Source organism: Coccidioides posadasii, chromosome 2 (genome assembly GCF_018416015.2).
Source record: "Coccidioides posadasii str. Silveira chromosome 2, complete sequence".
Taxonomy (NCBI): domain Eukaryota; kingdom Fungi; phylum Ascomycota; class Eurotiomycetes; order Onygenales; family Onygenaceae; genus Coccidioides; species Coccidioides posadasii.
Genome location: NC_089408.1, coordinates 7,384,933 through 7,400,526, shown reverse-complemented (window position 1 = coordinate 7,400,526; position 15,594 = coordinate 7,384,933). Strand labels below are relative to the sequence as shown.

The window sequence follows — 15,594 nt, the reverse complement described above, 5'->3', positions numbered from 1 at the left end:
CTGGATCACTATCGACATATCTGCCGCCAGTGTTGATGGCCACGCTGATTCATCGAGGAGGCTATCTTTCAAAATCAATCCACTTTCCCTCAGCTTGTTCGGGCGCGACCTCTCAGCCCCAATACCCTTTTCATCCGAAAGAAGCGCTTATCCATATATATGTATTCTGAATGTATATACATCCGTATGTTGACATGCAGGGCCCAAGACGACAGGGTGTATTCCTGCTCTTTTTCTCGTCGTGTCTCACCTGGACCAGCCCAACGGAACCGGCGATGGCTCCATTTACGTTGCATTTTTCATCTGGTAGCACTTCCATACGAAAACAGGCAACACTTCCTCATGTACCAGCCCATCAACCAATGTGGTGCACCAGTCCATACCGCGATACTCTCAAACATGGCTCTCCCTGACCCCTCAAAGGGGAAAAAAAAGGTTTCCACAGGGTTGATTCCGCCGTTTTGCGAACCGGGATGTGTATATCAAGGTAAATCTTATACTCTTCTAGGTAGTGGCGGAGCGAGAGCCCTCTATGGCAAAGAACACTAATTTCGCCCATACCAGGTAAACTACGGGGTAAAAGCAAAGTGATAGTCCTCCATACGGAGTAGTGTTTTGGCATCACTTGGGACCACAAAGCGCCCGCGCCCGCATGTATTACAATGGAAATTGCCAGCTTTGATTCCAATTTCCAATCCAAGTATAACCTTTCCCTTGCACGGATACCCCACAGAACCAGATATGCCAGGGAAACAATGATCCTGAACTGGTGATCAAAATCTGATTGGCAAAGCACAAAACTCAGGAAAAGACCCCAAAGGGCCATCTTGAGATCGACAGGAGATCCAGTAGGGGAGGGAGCAATGAGGCCAAGTGCATACAAATTGAAACTTGATCAGTGGTGCATTCCCTATCATTTCCACAGCAAAAAGGCAGACTCAACTAGTTGTTTATTGCATTCTGGATCCATACTAATGTATATCAGCAAGGACAGTATCAAGCTACCCCTTAATTTATGATTGCAGGACAACTAAAGTGCTTTCTCTACAAAGAACCGTATTATAGTCAGTGAGCCATTCCAAGGTCCGGGAGTCACGTATAACTAGACAGCCCTCACTTGCTTTGAGAAACAGTGTGAGTGTTTGGACTCAACCTGCTGAGCTACCTAGTATTAAATCTTCCTTTGAAATGAGCCTACATGAGGACCGCACGGGATCCCTCTTGCAGGGTCATGGCATAGACATCGGGGAAAACACGATGGCTGGTGTTTTATGGTCCATTTTATCAGATCTTGCTACGCCTTTGCCCCTCTGGTTACCCCTTTAACTACCCTTTCCCTCCTATTTGATCGGACTATAACAGGCATATCTCGGTTCCTGCTTAGAAGTACAGAGTGGGCTTTCAGCATTATTTTTCAAGTTTAGGGTAGCAAACTTTCACAAGAAAGGAAAACCCTGCGAGTTTTGGGGGTGGCCTAGTTAGTGGAATCTGGACAAGCGGGTAGGTGGTCAGGTAGGGGCGGCTATATTGGGTTCGCAACGTAACCGACAGCGACTCTGAGCAGAGGCATGTTTCGGGAGCCCATTTGTTCGGTGTCTTATTTACATCATATCCATCTACTCAGTGGCATGGCTACCAGATCACTGGATTCGCTATGAGACCTATCTAAACCACAACCTATTACACTTTAAAAAGGGACTTAGTGTGGGAATGCGGCCGAGAAATTGACATCCACACATAGTTACGCTTGAAATCATGCCCAGTCCTTAGCCCCGTCGGGGGGAAAAAAAAAGGCCTGCCTTTCCCATGATTCGACAATGGCAATATCCAACGATACCACGTAGAACATGCCCCTAAATCGAGTCCCGTCAACAATTAACCGCCCGGTTAGAATTCGAATCGCTCGATTGCTTTCGAAGAAACCTATAGTGCTCGTGTTCACGCACCGGCGATGGAGGCCCGGTTTGAACAGCCATGATTAGACGCGGAAGCGAGACAGTTGACAGGGATGTTTCGTAGGTGTTCGCACGGCGGGCCCGTCGACGCTGGGTGGGAAGGGCTGTGCTCTGGATAAAAGATCCGCGACGTGATAGAGTCATCGGTGTGTGCCTCTCCGATCTGGAGGATACATATGATAAAGATGGTCGTCTGAACCTTGCGGACGCGCCGATACCTGATTCAGGAGGCATGTGACGAATTCTCTCCCCGGAGAATGTGATTGCTGGTATCCACGCCGAACTTGACCGCTTGGCCTTAATTGGTATACTGTTATATGGCTGAGCATAAGATTTGAGGCCACGCCGAACTTCTGGCATGTGAAGAGAACCTTTGCTCCTTTGAAACTGATAACTTGCGTCGAAGTGAGAGTGGGCGCGGATCGGCTTTAGTCTATGTACCCCTTTTTTCGGCGGTGCTAACTGCTGAACTTCTGGCATATCCTCTTCGGTGTAGACGTTTTCCTCGATGTAGGATGAAACAGACCTCAAAGGTATATTAGCATTTCTTGCAGCAGCGGCGACCTTTTCACGCATAATCAAAACCGCTGCGTCCAGAGCAAACTCGAGAGCACAGTGGTTTCTAATGCGGCTTAGTTTGGACCATGTAGCGCGCTCGCCACTGAGACACGCTCGTAACATGAAATCGGGCGTGGGGTTCCTAAGCATGCTGGGAAACACCTCATAAGTGATCTCTGGAAGGATATTGATATCACCATAATATTCCTGTCTCAGGACAGAAGCAAATTTGCTCAGGGGGTTAGACAGCACTCCGAGTTCGGACAACATAGTGAACTTTCCAATTGTCTCCTCTTTTATCAGCATCTTGGGAAGATCAACCGGCTCAGGTTCGGGTTCCCGCGGGCGTTCGCTGAGTTTTGCAAATAAAACGGCTTCTCCCGGGGGAACAAATGGTATCACATGAGGATTGACTTGGGACACGATGAAATGGTTAACGTTAAACATTTCCGACAGGCGAGCCATCGGCAAATCACTATCAACGGACCCGTCGATCCACTGAACAAGGGATTCTCCCCATTCTAGTATATTTCCGGTAGTCGGGTCTTTCGCCATTAACGCGGAGGTTGAAAATATAAGTGGAGCAGAGCACGATGTAGCGCTAAGACCGTTAGTTCTCTGTTGATGTTTGAGGTTATGGGTACTTACATTGCAGACCAAATTATGATATTTGGGGCAGTTATGTAATTTAATAACCGGGGCAGCTCATGAGTCTCTGCGTGGGAAACTGTGATGTTGAGGATCCTTCTCGTCCGATTATATGCTTCTAGGAATGTCACATCCCCTAATATGTCTCGCATAACCCGTGTTAGATGAGCGATATCAAAGAAAGAGCCTGAAATAAGAAATCTCCTCAATCGGTGCCACAGGGTCTCCACGCCGTCGTTCGATTCAAAAACGGAGAAGTCACCGTTTCCGAAAGACGATAAAATTTGTGGGATCTCATCGTCCATATGAGCACAGAGAACGCCGGCAACGATGCTGCCGGCGGAAGAACCAGATATTACCCGTGGCAAAAGCCTCATCTGCCAGAGAGTCTTGACAACGCCGGTATGATTCATTCCAAAGGTAGCACCACCAGAGAGCAATAATGCTGTTCGTCCAAAAGCTTGTCGAGTAGCTTGCAGTTGCTCCAAAAGAAACCGAGATTCGGCAATGTTGAATTCCAGCTTGTCTGCCATTTCCAGTGCCACAGATACCGCGTTCGTGGCTGTTGTGACATAGAGATCTATCAAATTTTTGGTACCGATATGGGCACGTGTATAGAGATCCGGATTTGTCATATTCGCAAGATGTCGACTAAAGGAGGTTCGAATAATATGGACGAGAGCGCCGAAATCGTCAGTACGCAAAGCCTGCTCCAGATCATCCAGTCGCGCCCGGAGTAGGGCATGATCGTACTCGTTGGATTCATCAACCGACTTCCACTCTTTATTCCCTTCAAGTTTATCCAATTCCCCCGCTATCTGAAGCCACTCATGCAGGGAAGTCGCCTGCAACAACTGTTAGCCGTTGATATCTTTTCGAATGTCAAAGACCACCTACGGCCTGAAGCTTGAAAGAAAGATCCCGTTTTCTCCTCTCAATCTGCAAGGACCTCTCGTATTCATCACGCGAGAGCCCGCGCCAGAGACCGAAAGCGATAAAACCCGCATGCGCGAGGGAGTCCCATGCAAGTGATGATAGATATGAGATTGAAACATATTTTCGTAGGGCGCCCAGCCGAGACTGTTTCGAGGGGGTTAAACGCGACACTACTGGAAACGTAGTGTCGGTGATCAAGGACATCGCGAGTCTGTTCTGGAAGCCATTAAAAACCAAACCTCCACTCGCGGTTCTTTGACAGCATGCGCCAAAGGTCCCATTGACGCGACCAATAATAAGAAATGTCTGTGTTCAAGCTAATGCTGCAACTTGGTGCTAGTGTGCATAGAACATATAGCTCAGTGAGAACAGCTGAGGATGAAAAGACTGCCGGTGCAAAGCATATCGAACAGGTTCCTGTCTAAATACCGTCATTCTGATCGGGGCCCAACCCAACCAAGGCATCAGGTCATGCGCACAGGCGTGGGGAGAAGGTACCGCCATGTACCAAATTGGATCTGACAACTTTAGGGAAGAGCTTTTCTGCGTGGGAGGCGAGAAACGGTACATCGAGGTACACCCATGTGGGGATGCGGTACCCGGTTCATGATGACAGCTGAACCAGACCGTGATCTGTGGCGGTGAACTTTCATGATTCAGTTCATTTGGTAAAAATTCCCGGAGAAAGAGAATTGAGAGTGCGCCTCATGACTTCATGTTCTCGGAAGCTTCATTTAGTTAAAATGCCCGCCTACCAAACATAAATCCTGCTGGGCCACGAAAGTTGAGCTACCTCGCCAACGAAAAGTCTCGTATGGCGCTTTTCAATAAAAATTCTACTCCGTTTTCGCGCCAAAAGTGACCTGCTCCTCGGATTTCTAAGAACTCGAATGACGAATTGGGTTTACTCGATAGTTCACGAGACCAGTCTCGTAACTTTTTGATCGAAGTAAAGAAGTCACTGTCCCCGTAGATGGCGAGGCTTCGATGACTTGTCAGCGCTTCTTCAGGTAGAAGCCCAGTGATCGAAGACCCGTCGACGGTTGTGCTAAGATTTTTATGTGAAGCGAAAAACGACATGGTCACGAAAAGTGACACCGGAGGTAGTATCGGGGAGACCAGGAGATAGTGAACATCCGGAGGCGACGGATTGATTGTCTCTACTCCCTTGCCTATCCGCCCTGATACCCGCGATTCTGGTTGATAGTTACATGCTCCAGAGGGAGTAGCGGGCCTTCTTGCATTTAGTATTCCTTGAGAGCGTGAGAAGACAGGGAGCAATGCGTGGAAAGCAACCTCGTACCTGATGGATAAGCTGTGTTCACGCGCCAATTCAAGTGCTATTCGCCTGATCTTCATAGCTGAGCTATCATCCTCGGCGGATGAAAACGTCTCAACAACTTGAACCGCCGAAGGAAGAAGGGTGGCCAACATCGATCCAAAGGAATATCCAGATAGGATAAGCTTCATATTATCATCTTCTCCCTTTACAGAGGGATAATCATCCTCTTCAACTGGCGAACGGATTTCTCCAGACAATTGGGAGCCGTCTTCCATGAGAAGATTGTGCATATAATGGATCACGAACCCATAGAAAGAGATGTAATCCGCCAGCTCCGGCTTAGCGGTCCAGCTTGTCCGGCCTTGCGATTCCCCCGCACCTCTAAACCAAGTATGTTAGAGGCATTCAAGTAGCTAATAATTTGCTCCATCTGGAGAAGAGAAAGGAAAAGAAATTAAGTCTTGCCATGACATAGTTACCTTAAGTTAAAAGTGCCTACAACATAGCCTGCTTGTAAAAGCTCGTCTGTAATCACACCCACAATGGGGTCATCAAAACATCCTCCAAGTGGGGCATACGGGTGAGCTACAATCGCTGCTTTCTTTTCTACCTTGCATTTCCCACGGGCGTGCACTGACCTCGGAGAGTGAAATAGACGGCATTCGAGATGGACACCATCGTAGAGGGAAGGAATAGTGAACGAATAGCTTGGCGGTATTAAGTCCATGATGCAAAACAGGATTCTACTTTGTATCTGATAGCTGTGATTTTCAAAATCTGCGCGTGATGCACTGATGGGTGGCTTCTTGATGCACTTTGTGGCGAGAAGTTTTGTGGTTGATGGTTCCTAACAAATTAACTAATAACTTGGCGCTGCTCAAAAACAAGAGGTATTTAAAGACCTCCGAACAACAGGCTCTGCCCATACAACCAGGGGCTACATAGTAGTTAGGGAGCAGTGACATGACAGAAAGTGAAAGGCGGATTATGTCATTAGGCAATTATGCCTTCATCTATGGGCTAGTCTACCTTAGAGAATAGAAAGACTTGATCTTGCTCATCGTCGTCACTGGGTCTAATGGGGGAACACCGAGGCGAAGATTTCACAGTGTCACTCACATCACTACAAGATGCATTTGAAGGAGGTTCGGGTTGTGGCGTTGGCGACGGTGATTCGGTTACCCTCAGCAATTCTTCTGGAACATTTCCAACGGCAGTGCCACCCTGGTCGTCCGTAGCCTCCTTGTCATGATAGTCAAACATTTCCATGAATGCAGATCTACCTTGACGAAAAGCTTCAAGCTCGGCACCAATGCTGCAAATGAGTAGATTCCAGCTCTTCTCCTCGGCAACTTGCAGATTGGCGGCTAACTGTCCAATCACATCATTCATGTCTCGTACAATGCAATCCTGAATAGACTTATCGCCTGTCTCAAGGCGACTTTCTGAAATACGTGACATTTTCTTGCGTATTGATGTTTCGAAAGTTGATATTGTGGATATAACTTCGTGCCACACTTTTCCTCCTTCTTTGAGCGCACCGATCTCATGATCAACTTTTCTTCTCCGTTTGCGAAGTTCCATGCTTTCGTGCTGCCAGTGTTCCTTTGCCATCTCTAGTGTCCGACGTTTCGGATGGAGCGAGTAGAACGTCGGTGTATCCGGGAACATAGTCAGAAGGGGCTGAACCGGTGGGGATCTCAGATAGTTTTGTACGTCCTTGTGAACCAGTGCTAGCGACTCTTTGTATGACGACAGTTTTGAATCGACGGAATTTTGGAGCTGCGTTATCTCATTGAAAATTTGCCTGTGACGTGCTTTCATCTCGGCGAGATGGTTCTCTAATGCCATGATTTCCTTTTCAAGAGCACGGGACTCATTTTTGAGAGAATCCATCCTCAACGTTTCTTGGTCTCCTTGCATCTGGGATAGTGCTATTTCCAACCCGTTATGCTTGCTGACAAAATTATCGACCTCTCTCAAGGCTTCCCGCCGGCAACCGAGCTCGAAGCCAATGACACGGCGTTCTTCTTCTCTCAAAGTCAGAAGCCCATCCATAGCTTTCAAAATACCCCTCCTAGCTCCTCTCAAACTAATTTTCTTCTTGGGCGGCTGTCGAACAGGGATTGTCATGGTCGCCTTTGGGCTCGCAAGGCGAGACGTGGAAGAAGTAGAGCTCGTAGTCGAAGTGTGATCGTTCGAGGACGCTGACAGTCCGGCCGACAAGCCGGCGCTTTGTACATCGAGAAGCGCCTGTAAGTCATTCTGGAGCTGTCGTGACTGCCTCTCGATGAAGATAAATGGATCCGAATGATGAACAGAGGCAGAGAGTGGCACCGGCAGGAGCTTGCCGCTCTTGTCCAAGGGTGACGTCGCCATGACCTGGACAGCGAGTAGCTTCAACTACGAGTTGTGAGACACACACCTGGCAAAGAACAAGATGTAGCTAGAGCAAAGAATCGATGCGATGGCTCGATGGCCATTTCAGATCGTGCGTTGTCTCCCCATTGTTCGATCTTCCTAACATCGCCATTCTGGCCTCGTGCTGGCGAGCCGAAGGTCGTGTGACCTGATTGGCTGGTCACGCAGTGAGGCTGGGGAGCTGGTTCTCGGATGACTAAGCAAATATACGAGCTTGTTGGGCCAGCCAATCAGTGCAGGGCGCCAGGTTCCCAGCATCGCCAACGCATTTGACGTGCGTTCCGGCCTGAAGCTCTCTTCATCAGTCAGTCTGACTAGCCCTCATCGTCTTCCCTCCATCAAGTTATCCATTCCTCATCCTTGGTTTTACTCTTTCTAGACGTTTACCTGTGAGTTATTTTCTACGTGCAATCTTGTCTGGGGGTTCTCTAATAAGCGTGCCTTCACCGATAGGTTTCCTTTTCCCAAGGCCACCGTGACAGTTCTGCGTTCCACGTCTGCCTTGATATAGAATAGATCAGTCGGAGTGCAATAGACGGCGCAATATGGTCGGACTCGTTTCAGCAGCCGGCCTGGTGGGCTTTCTATCGGAGCCTGACACCGAGCTCAAGGTATTCGCCCTGAAGACTTTGGATACTCAGGTGGACTCGTTATGGTCCGAAATTGCTGGATCCGTCGGCCAAATGTAAGCAAGAATCTACCGGTCGCCCATCCTCACTGCATTTGCCTTCCTTTGTCCCATATTTTTAGGTTCAAGCGTCCATTTACGTGTTTATCTTTTGCCTAATGCGTCTATAGCGAAGCTCTCTGCGAAGACGAATCCTTTCCTGAACGTGAACTTGCCTCTCTCGTTGCGGCTAAGGTTTACTATAACCTACAGGAGTATAACGAAAGTACAGTTTTCGCATTGGGAGCGGGGCATCTGTTCGATATTGAGAACGGCGGCGAATTTGAAGAAACCATCATCTGTAGGTGGACTACAAGTAAGAGCGGGCATGACTTCCTTCAATACTAATTCGGTTGGTGTAGCAAAATGCATAGATACATTTGTGTCTATATCTGCGATGCAAAAGAGCAGTCCAAATGTCGATGCGTCGGGTAAACCCCATGTCAACACCTCGTTTCCTCAACAAGTTAATGGAGCTGCAAGCACGTCAGCCGGTCTTACGTCCCCCATTACACCATTTTCGCAATCTACGTTACCATCCAAGTCTCTTCTATCCCGCCCCGAATCGTCGGCTGATAGTAGCTATCAGAGAGGTGAGAGTGATGACGTTGAAGGCCCGACTGAGGTGCCACTTGTGATTCAACGTGGAGTCCAGAAGCAGCTTCAAGCAGTCATCAGCCGCCTCTTTGAACGGTGTTTCCAGCAGAAGAGATATCGCCAGGTCATTGGCATTGCGGTGGAAGCAAAGAATTTGGACATTCTCCGAACGGCTATACTACGCGCTGCTGAAGATGAAAAGAGCCAGGGAGGTGAATCGTCACGCCGCGGGGAAGAATTAATGGAATATGTTCTCGGAATTTGCATGAACGTTGTGCAAGAACGGGCATTTAGAAACGAGGTATGTCGTGTCTTTTGTGATCCCATGGGAAATTAGCGCTGATAAAAGGGTTCTCTGTGAAGATTTTAAAGTTGATACTCGAGCTACTGAGCGAAATTCCTTCCCCCGACTACTTTTCCATTGCTAAGTGTGTGGTGTACCTGAATGAGCACACTATGGCCTCCGACATTCTTCGACAGCTTGTGGAGAAGGGAGATGCGAGATCTCTGGCAGTCGCTTATCAGATTTCTTTTGACCTGTATGACAACAGCACACAAGAGTTTTTAAGGAAGGTTCGTCAAGAAGTGGCTGGATTTTGCCCTGAGGACGACCCTACGTCGGAAAATCCAGATAAAATGGAAGAAGAAGCAAAAGAAACGGATGCTCTCCTTCAAGACAAGGACGAGGCAAATGCTTCCAGTTCAGGGCTTGGAAAAAGTAACCTCTCATCGGAGGCGCGTTCCGCATTCACCAATATTCGCAATATCCTAGACGGTGTTAATTCGATTCAGCTGAATCTCGAATTCCTTTACAGAAACAACAAAGCCGATATTGCGATATTGAATAGGATTAAGGATAGCCTTGAAGCTCGGAACTCGATTTTCCATACCGCCGTGACTCTATCGAATGCATTTATGCATGCTGGAACTACACACGACAAATTTTTCCGAGACAACCTGGAATGGCTTGGGAAAGCTGTCAATTGGTCGAAATTCACAGCCACCGCTGCCCTCGGTGTTATTCATCGTGGAAATCTCACACAGGGTCAGAAACTTTTGGCACCCTATCTACCTAAAGAAAATATTGCGGGAGTGGGCAGTTCGGGTTCTGTTTACAGCCAAGGTGGATCTCTCTATGCTTTCGGTTTGATCTATGCGAACCACGAGGGTTGGGCTGTTGATCTTATCCGTGAGCATTTCAACAAGGCAACCGAAGAAGTCGTCCAGCACGGTGGCGCACTTGGTTTGGGCGTTTCAGCTATGGCAACCGGTGATGAGGACATTTATAGGGACTTGAAAAATGTTCTTCACACGGACTCGGCTCTAAATGGAGAGGCTGTTGGTCTTGCAATGGGGCTGGTAATGCTGGGGACTGGAAATATGAAGGCTCTCGAAGATATGATTCAATATGCACACGAGACTCAACATGAGAAGATTATTCGAGGTCTTGCGATGGGGATGGCTCTCATTATGTACGGCCGCCAGGAAGCGGCGGACGAGCTGATCAATGGTTTGCTGGGTGACCCGGATCCCACTCTACGCTATGGCGGTATTATGGCTATTGCTTTGGCTTACTGTGGAACTGGTAGCAACAAGGCCGTTCGCAGACTGCTCCATGTTGCTGTCAGTGATGTTAATGATGATGTCCGACGAGTTGCAGTGATGAGTCTGGGATTCATCCTCTTCAGAAAGTATCACAGTGTTCCCCGAATGGTCGAGCTCCTTTCAGAATCCTACAACCCGCATGTCCGGTACGGAGCTGCTATGGCCCTTGGCATCTCTTGCGCTGGAACCGGCCTAGACGAAGCGGTTGATCTCTTAGAACCGATGCTAAAGGACCCGACTGACTTCGTTCGACAAGGAGCTCTGATAGCACTAGCCATGGTTCTCGTGCAGCAGAACGAGACCATGAACCCCAAAGTCGGGACGATCCGAAAGGCAATGCAGAAAGTGATTGGTGACCGCCACGAAGACGCGATGGCTAAATTCGGCTGTGCTGTCGCCTTGGGTATCATCGATGCGGGTGGACGCAACTGCACCATCAGCCTGCAGACACAAACCGGCAATCTCAACATGCCTGGAATTGTCGGGGCTGCCGTTTTCACGCAATACTGGTACTGGTTCCCGTTGACACATTTCTTGTCTCTCAGCTTTACCCCCACCGCCGTTATTGGTGTCGATCAGAAGCTAGAGGCGCCAGTTTTCAAATTCCATTGCAATACCCGACCTAGCTTGTTCGACTACCCACCCGAGCAGCAGGTCAAGGCCGACGAGGCCCCGGAAAAAGTGAAGACTGCGGTCCTCTCGACCACCGCGCAGGCCAAGCGGCGAGCGCAGCGCAAAGAAAGGCAACAGCGCCGAGAGAGCATGGATGTGGACCAAACGCCAACGACGCCCAAGGGGACTGGTCAGTCCCACGACAAGATGGAAGTGGACGAAAGCCAGCCCAAGGGTGAGGATGAGGGCAAGGCTGCTGAAAAAGAAGCCGAAACACCCAAGCGCAAAGTCGAAAAGGAGAAAGTGGGCTATGAGCTGGCCAACATGTCGAGAGTTCTTCCTGCGCAGCTAAAATACTTGACGTTCCCTGATCCACGATATGAGCCGGTGAAACGGGTAAGTGAATAATTGTAACAGGGGGCAAAACTAAGACTATGATGCTAATGATGTCTCTACGAAGCCCACTGGCGGTGTCACAGTTGTCCTCGACAAAAGTCCGTCCGAACCACGCGAGATTATGGAATTGAAAGCCAGCAAGGACGTCCGGCAAGCCGCTGCGCCGCAGACGCTACAGGATCGAATCAACGCTGCGATCTACGGTGCGGAAGGAGTTCCGGCAGCGGGTCAAGCAGAAACGGCTCCTCAAGTGCCTGCCGTTGGTGGCAGCGGTGCTGCGGCGGCGGCAGGAGTCTTAACCGCTGTAGACGAGGATGAGGAAAGCGGCGAGGAAGCTCCAGTGCCCGATGAATTCAGTTACTACTCTGATGCGGAGTGATGATCAAGTATTTAGTCCAGCCACACCCTCCGGCCCACTCCTTATTTTCTTGTTTGTCCCTGATTTCCGCGTGTTAAAGATTCGTGTGATCCGCGGCCGATCTTGTGTCTTTTTCTTTGGATGTCTTTTTTTACTCCATATTCTTTTTTTTCATCTTTCCTGATAGCATCCCAGGCATCTAGAGAACCTCGTGTACTTCTATTGTCTACTAGTAGTGTATGTACGAAATTATCTGTGAACTCATGAGCCTTCCAGCATTTTCAGAGGAGCTGGCCGCTTCATAGGTTGATAATTATATATCAGTCCGTTGGTTGATTGGACTCCCGTGCGTGGACCAATGGGCTCGTAGGCAATTTGCAACTTGTCAGACTCCCAGACTGTCACATGCGTGGCGATCGCCCGCCATGCGCGGAGTATCCAAGGTTGGAATTGGAAGTTTCCCGCCGCGTCGGACAAACTCCTTCCGCCGCCGCATCCCCGCTACCTAGTTAAAGGGAGCCGCAGTTGCCGAGGCTCCTACCATTTACAGCTTAGCGTGATACCAAATTAGCAAGCTTAGTAATAGAATCGGTGCCACAGGACGAAAGTCGGCGAGCATGTGAAAAGGATGTCGAGAAAGCGGCATCGCATGCGACAAGTCGATGCTGAGAGATAGCTAAGCTACGAGACTGTGGATAATGCCCTTGGAGGAATCTACGGGAGTGAGCAGCCGTACTCGCACCAACACCAGTCACTTTAGCTTGACCGAAGAACACAGAGAGAGAAAACCGCCAGGGTGGGGAAGAGGCAACAACCATGGCAAAGCTCAAAAAGACATGTGAAGACACATATGTCACCATCGCAGAAAAGCTGGTAAGTTAGCCATGTGGGCTGTGACCATGAGACCAATTACGGCCGCCGCCAGCGAGCGTTTGAGCCTAGGCAGTTTAACCAGCTCCCACTCCCCTCAGCTCTGTCACAGAATATACTCGCAGAAGGGCCGCCCTGGTCTGCGTCCGCTACTTATTTCTCCTTCACAAGCTCTTTTTTTTTTTTTTTTTTCTCGGGGCCCCGGATTTTCACTTCTTCACCCTCCCTATCCCTACTTTTATCCCACCCTCCGTAGTACAAAATTTGCCTCATCCGCTCTTCTCTTTTGTACTTCTCATCTCATTCCCGCTTTGCATTACTAAATATATATTTATATATACCTTGTACGAATATAGACGCATACTTGTTATAGATTTCGACCATGGCGGCAAAGTTCTCCAAAGACGCTGTTGCGTCGCACAACAACGCTGGCGACCTTTGGGTTATCATTGATGAGGATGTTTTTGATTTGACCAAGTTTCAGGATGATCACCCAGGTAAGCATACCCTTCCGCTCAGAGATCTCGCGGCCTCCAGACACAACTTCGAGATGCTGACAACACCTAGGTGGGAAGAAGAGTACGTTGCATGACTTGGCCAGACGATCTCGAGTGTCTGAACTGATCGAATTACCTTAGTCCTACAACGAGTTGCGGGCAAAGATGCCTCGAAGCAATTTTGGAAATACCACAATCCCGCCGTGTTGAAGAAATACCGGAAGCAGCTCCAGGTCGGATCGTTAGATACTAAGAAGGAGGCTGCTCCTCCTGCTCCTGCTCCTGCTCCCCAGACTCCACCAGCTACTCCCCCCGCCGAGAAGAAAGAGGCTACCACATCTATCGCGACTCCGGCTCCTAGCGCTCCCTTGGAGCCTTATGGCGACTTGATCCCATTCGCCGACCCGGCTTGGTATCACGGTGTATGGACCCACTCATCATTCTGCTACATGTTGTAATTGTACCTTTCTCGGCTGACAGTGAACTTCCATCCAGTACTATTCCCCTTACTACAACGAGACCCATGCTGCCCTTCGTGATGAAGTCCGCCAGTGGGTCGAGACCGAGATCGAGCCCCATGTTTTCGAGTGGGATGAAGCCAAGAAAGTCCCCGACCACATTTACAAGCAGATGGGAGAAAGAGGATACCTTGCTGGTTTGCTTGGTGTCGGATACGACCCTTCACTCTCAAAGAATACCGTCAAGAGCGTTCCTCCCGAGAAATGGGATCTGTTCCACGAGGTGATCGTGACCGACGAACTTTCCCGCTGTGCCAGCGGAGGCGTCGTCTGGAATCTCATTGGTGGCTTCGGTATCGGCTGCCCGCCCCTTCTCAAGTTTGGAAACAAGGAAGTCGTGAAGAGAGTTGTGCCCGGCATCCTCTCTGGAGACAAACGTATCTGCCTTGCCATCACTGAGCCCGACGCTGGAAGTGACGTGTCGAACTTGACCTGCGAGGCCAAACTGACCCCTGACGGGAAGCACTACATCGTCAACGGTGAGAAGAAATGGATCACAAACGGTGTGTGGGCAGATTATTTCACCGTGGCCGTTCGCACCGGTGGCCCTGGCATGAACGGCGTCAGCGTCTTGCTTATCGAGCGGGAGTTCGAAGGTGTGAGCACGCGTAGAATGGATTGCCAGGGAGTTTGGAGCAGTGGCACTACATACATCACATTTGAGGATGTCAAGGTTCCAGTCGAGAACTTGATCGGCAAGGAGAACAGGGGCTTCAAGGGTAAGCCATCTACTTTTATCCATAATCGATTCACCGCTTCTAATTCCTTATAGTTATCATGACCAACTTTAACCACGAGCGTATCGGAATTGTCATCCAATCTCTGCGTTTCGCTCGCGTCTGCTACGAGGAATCTGTGAAGTACGCCCACAAGCGCCGCACCTTTGGCAAGCGCTTGATCGACCACCCCGTTATCCGTATGAAACTCGCCCACATGGCCCGCCAGATCGAAGCGTCGCACAACTGGCTCGAGAACATCATCTACCAATGCCAGAATTACGAGGACATGGAAGCGTCCCTTCGCCTCGGTGGTGCCATTGCCGGCCTCAAGGCTCAGTCTACCACGACCTTTGAATTCTGCGCGCGCGAGGCCAGTCAGATCTTTGGTGGACTCAGTTACAGCCGCGGCGGGCAAGGTGGTAAAATTGAGCGCCTGTATCGTGACGTTAGGGCGTACGCCATTCCCGGAGGCAGCGAAGAAATTATGTTGGATCTCAGCATGAGACAGAGCTTGAGAGTCCACAAAGCTTTCGGCATGAGCTTGTGATAAAGGAAAAAAAAAAAAAAAAAAAAAAAAAAAAAAAAAAAAAAGAAAGAAAAAAGAAAAAAGCAAAAGGCAAAAAAAGGCCTTAAACGCCACATATGCGCATAGTCTTCTAGGGTGACTAGAAGTCCTACTCCGTATAATAAACAGAATTACTCCATAATATTTCTTTCTTTCTTGACTTTGCCTATTATGCATGCATCATACCATGTCATCAAGGATGGGAACTGGCATGGGGAGAGATACCTGGTTTGGATGTGTGTAGATAGCATATACAGAGAGTAGCTGTGTCGTCAAACAATCCGTTCCATCTCCCTTATTGCACCTCTTCTTAAGCTGGCCTTTTTTAGTGCGACCCGTGCAACAAACCGTCTCACGCGGTAACCGGCGGTTTGTTTAGTGTATCACGTG

General features: G+C 49.2%; 5 protein-coding genes across 5 annotated transcripts; 2 read left to right on the top strand and 3 right to left on the bottom strand.

Moving 5' to 3' along the window:
* Nucleotides 1–1,581: 1,581 nt before the first annotated feature.
* On the bottom strand, nucleotides 1,582–4,554 carry D8B26_004841 (uncharacterized protein). The gene is made up of 3 exons (XM_003070589.2): nucleotides 4,059–4,554; nucleotides 3,162–4,006; nucleotides 1,582–3,114 (listed from the first exon to the last, which is right to left on the bottom strand). The coding sequence occupies exons 1-3, from the start codon at nucleotides 4,299–4,301 to the stop codon at nucleotides 1,869–1,871; spliced, it is 2,334 nt and encodes a 777-aa protein (XP_003070635.2). The 5' UTR covers nucleotides 4,302–4,554; the 3' UTR covers nucleotides 1,582–1,868.
* A 332-nt stretch (nucleotides 4,555–4,886) lies between these two features.
* D8B26_004840 (uncharacterized protein) lies at nucleotides 4,887–6,106 on the bottom strand (the record flags this gene model as incomplete). Its single annotated transcript, XM_003070588.2, has 2 exons — nucleotides 4,887–5,760; nucleotides 5,859–6,106. 2 exons carry the CDS (start codon nucleotides 6,104–6,106, stop codon nucleotides 4,887–4,889), a joined length of 1,122 nt encoding a protein of 373 aa, XP_003070634.2.
* A 252-nt stretch (nucleotides 6,107–6,358) lies between these two features.
* On the bottom strand, nucleotides 6,359–7,918 carry D8B26_004839 (uncharacterized protein). The gene has a single exon (XM_003070587.2). The coding sequence runs from the start codon at nucleotides 7,756–7,758 to the stop codon at nucleotides 6,400–6,402; it is 1,359 nt and encodes a 452-aa protein (XP_003070633.1). The 5' UTR covers nucleotides 7,759–7,918; the 3' UTR covers nucleotides 6,359–6,399.
* A 234-nt stretch (nucleotides 7,919–8,152) lies between these two features.
* RPN2 (proteasome regulatory particle base subunit) lies at nucleotides 8,153–12,265 on the top strand. Its single transcript, XM_003070586.2, has 6 exons — nucleotides 8,153–8,189; nucleotides 8,254–8,485; nucleotides 8,599–8,768; nucleotides 8,830–9,365; nucleotides 9,428–11,677; nucleotides 11,742–12,265. The coding sequence occupies exons 2-6, from the start codon at nucleotides 8,346–8,348 to the stop codon at nucleotides 12,054–12,056; spliced, it is 3,411 nt and encodes a 1,136-aa protein (XP_003070632.1). The 5' UTR covers nucleotides 8,153–8,189; nucleotides 8,254–8,345; the 3' UTR covers nucleotides 12,057–12,265.
* A 1,022-nt stretch (nucleotides 12,266–13,287) lies between these two features.
* On the top strand, nucleotides 13,288–15,500 carry D8B26_004837 (uncharacterized protein; the record flags this gene model as incomplete). The annotated part of the gene is made up of 5 exons (XM_003070585.2): nucleotides 13,288–13,402; nucleotides 13,473–13,484; nucleotides 13,544–13,824; nucleotides 13,898–14,639; nucleotides 14,693–15,500. The coding sequence occupies 5 exons, from the start codon at nucleotides 13,288–13,290 to the stop codon at nucleotides 15,184–15,186; spliced, it is 1,644 nt and encodes a 547-aa protein (XP_003070631.2). The 3' UTR covers nucleotides 15,187–15,500.
* Between the last annotated feature and the right edge of the window lie 94 nt (nucleotides 15,501–15,594).

Bases quoted from the DNA above. Each gene is read 5' to 3' on its own strand.
- RPN2 (XM_003070586.2), top strand. From the start codon at position 8,346: ATGGTCGGACTCGTTTCAGCAGCCGGCCTGGTGGGCTTTCTATCGGAG. The intron at 8,769-8,829 runs GTAGGTGGACTA...CGGTTGGTGTAG, and splicing joins ATTTGAAGAAACCATCATCT to CAAAATGCATAGATACATTT. The intron at 11,678-11,741 runs GTAAGTGAATAA...GTCTCTACGAAG, and splicing joins GATATGAGCCGGTGAAACGG to CCCACTGGCGGTGTCACAGT.
- D8B26_004839 (XM_003070587.2), bottom strand. From the start codon at position 7,758: ATGGCGACGTCACCCTTGGACAAGAGCGGCAAGCTCCTGCCGGTGCCA.
- D8B26_004841 (XM_003070589.2), bottom strand. From the start codon at position 4,301: ATGTCCTTGATCACCGACACTACGTTTCCAGTAGTGTCGCGTTTAACC. The intron at 4,007-4,058 runs GTAGGTGGTCTT...CAGTTGTTGCAG, and splicing joins TTTCTTTCAAGCTTCAGGCC to GCGACTTCCCTGCATGAGTG. The intron at 3,115-3,161 runs GTAAGTACCCAT...TAACGGTCTTAG, and splicing joins ATCATAATTTGGTCTGCAAT to CGCTACATCGTGCTCTGCTC.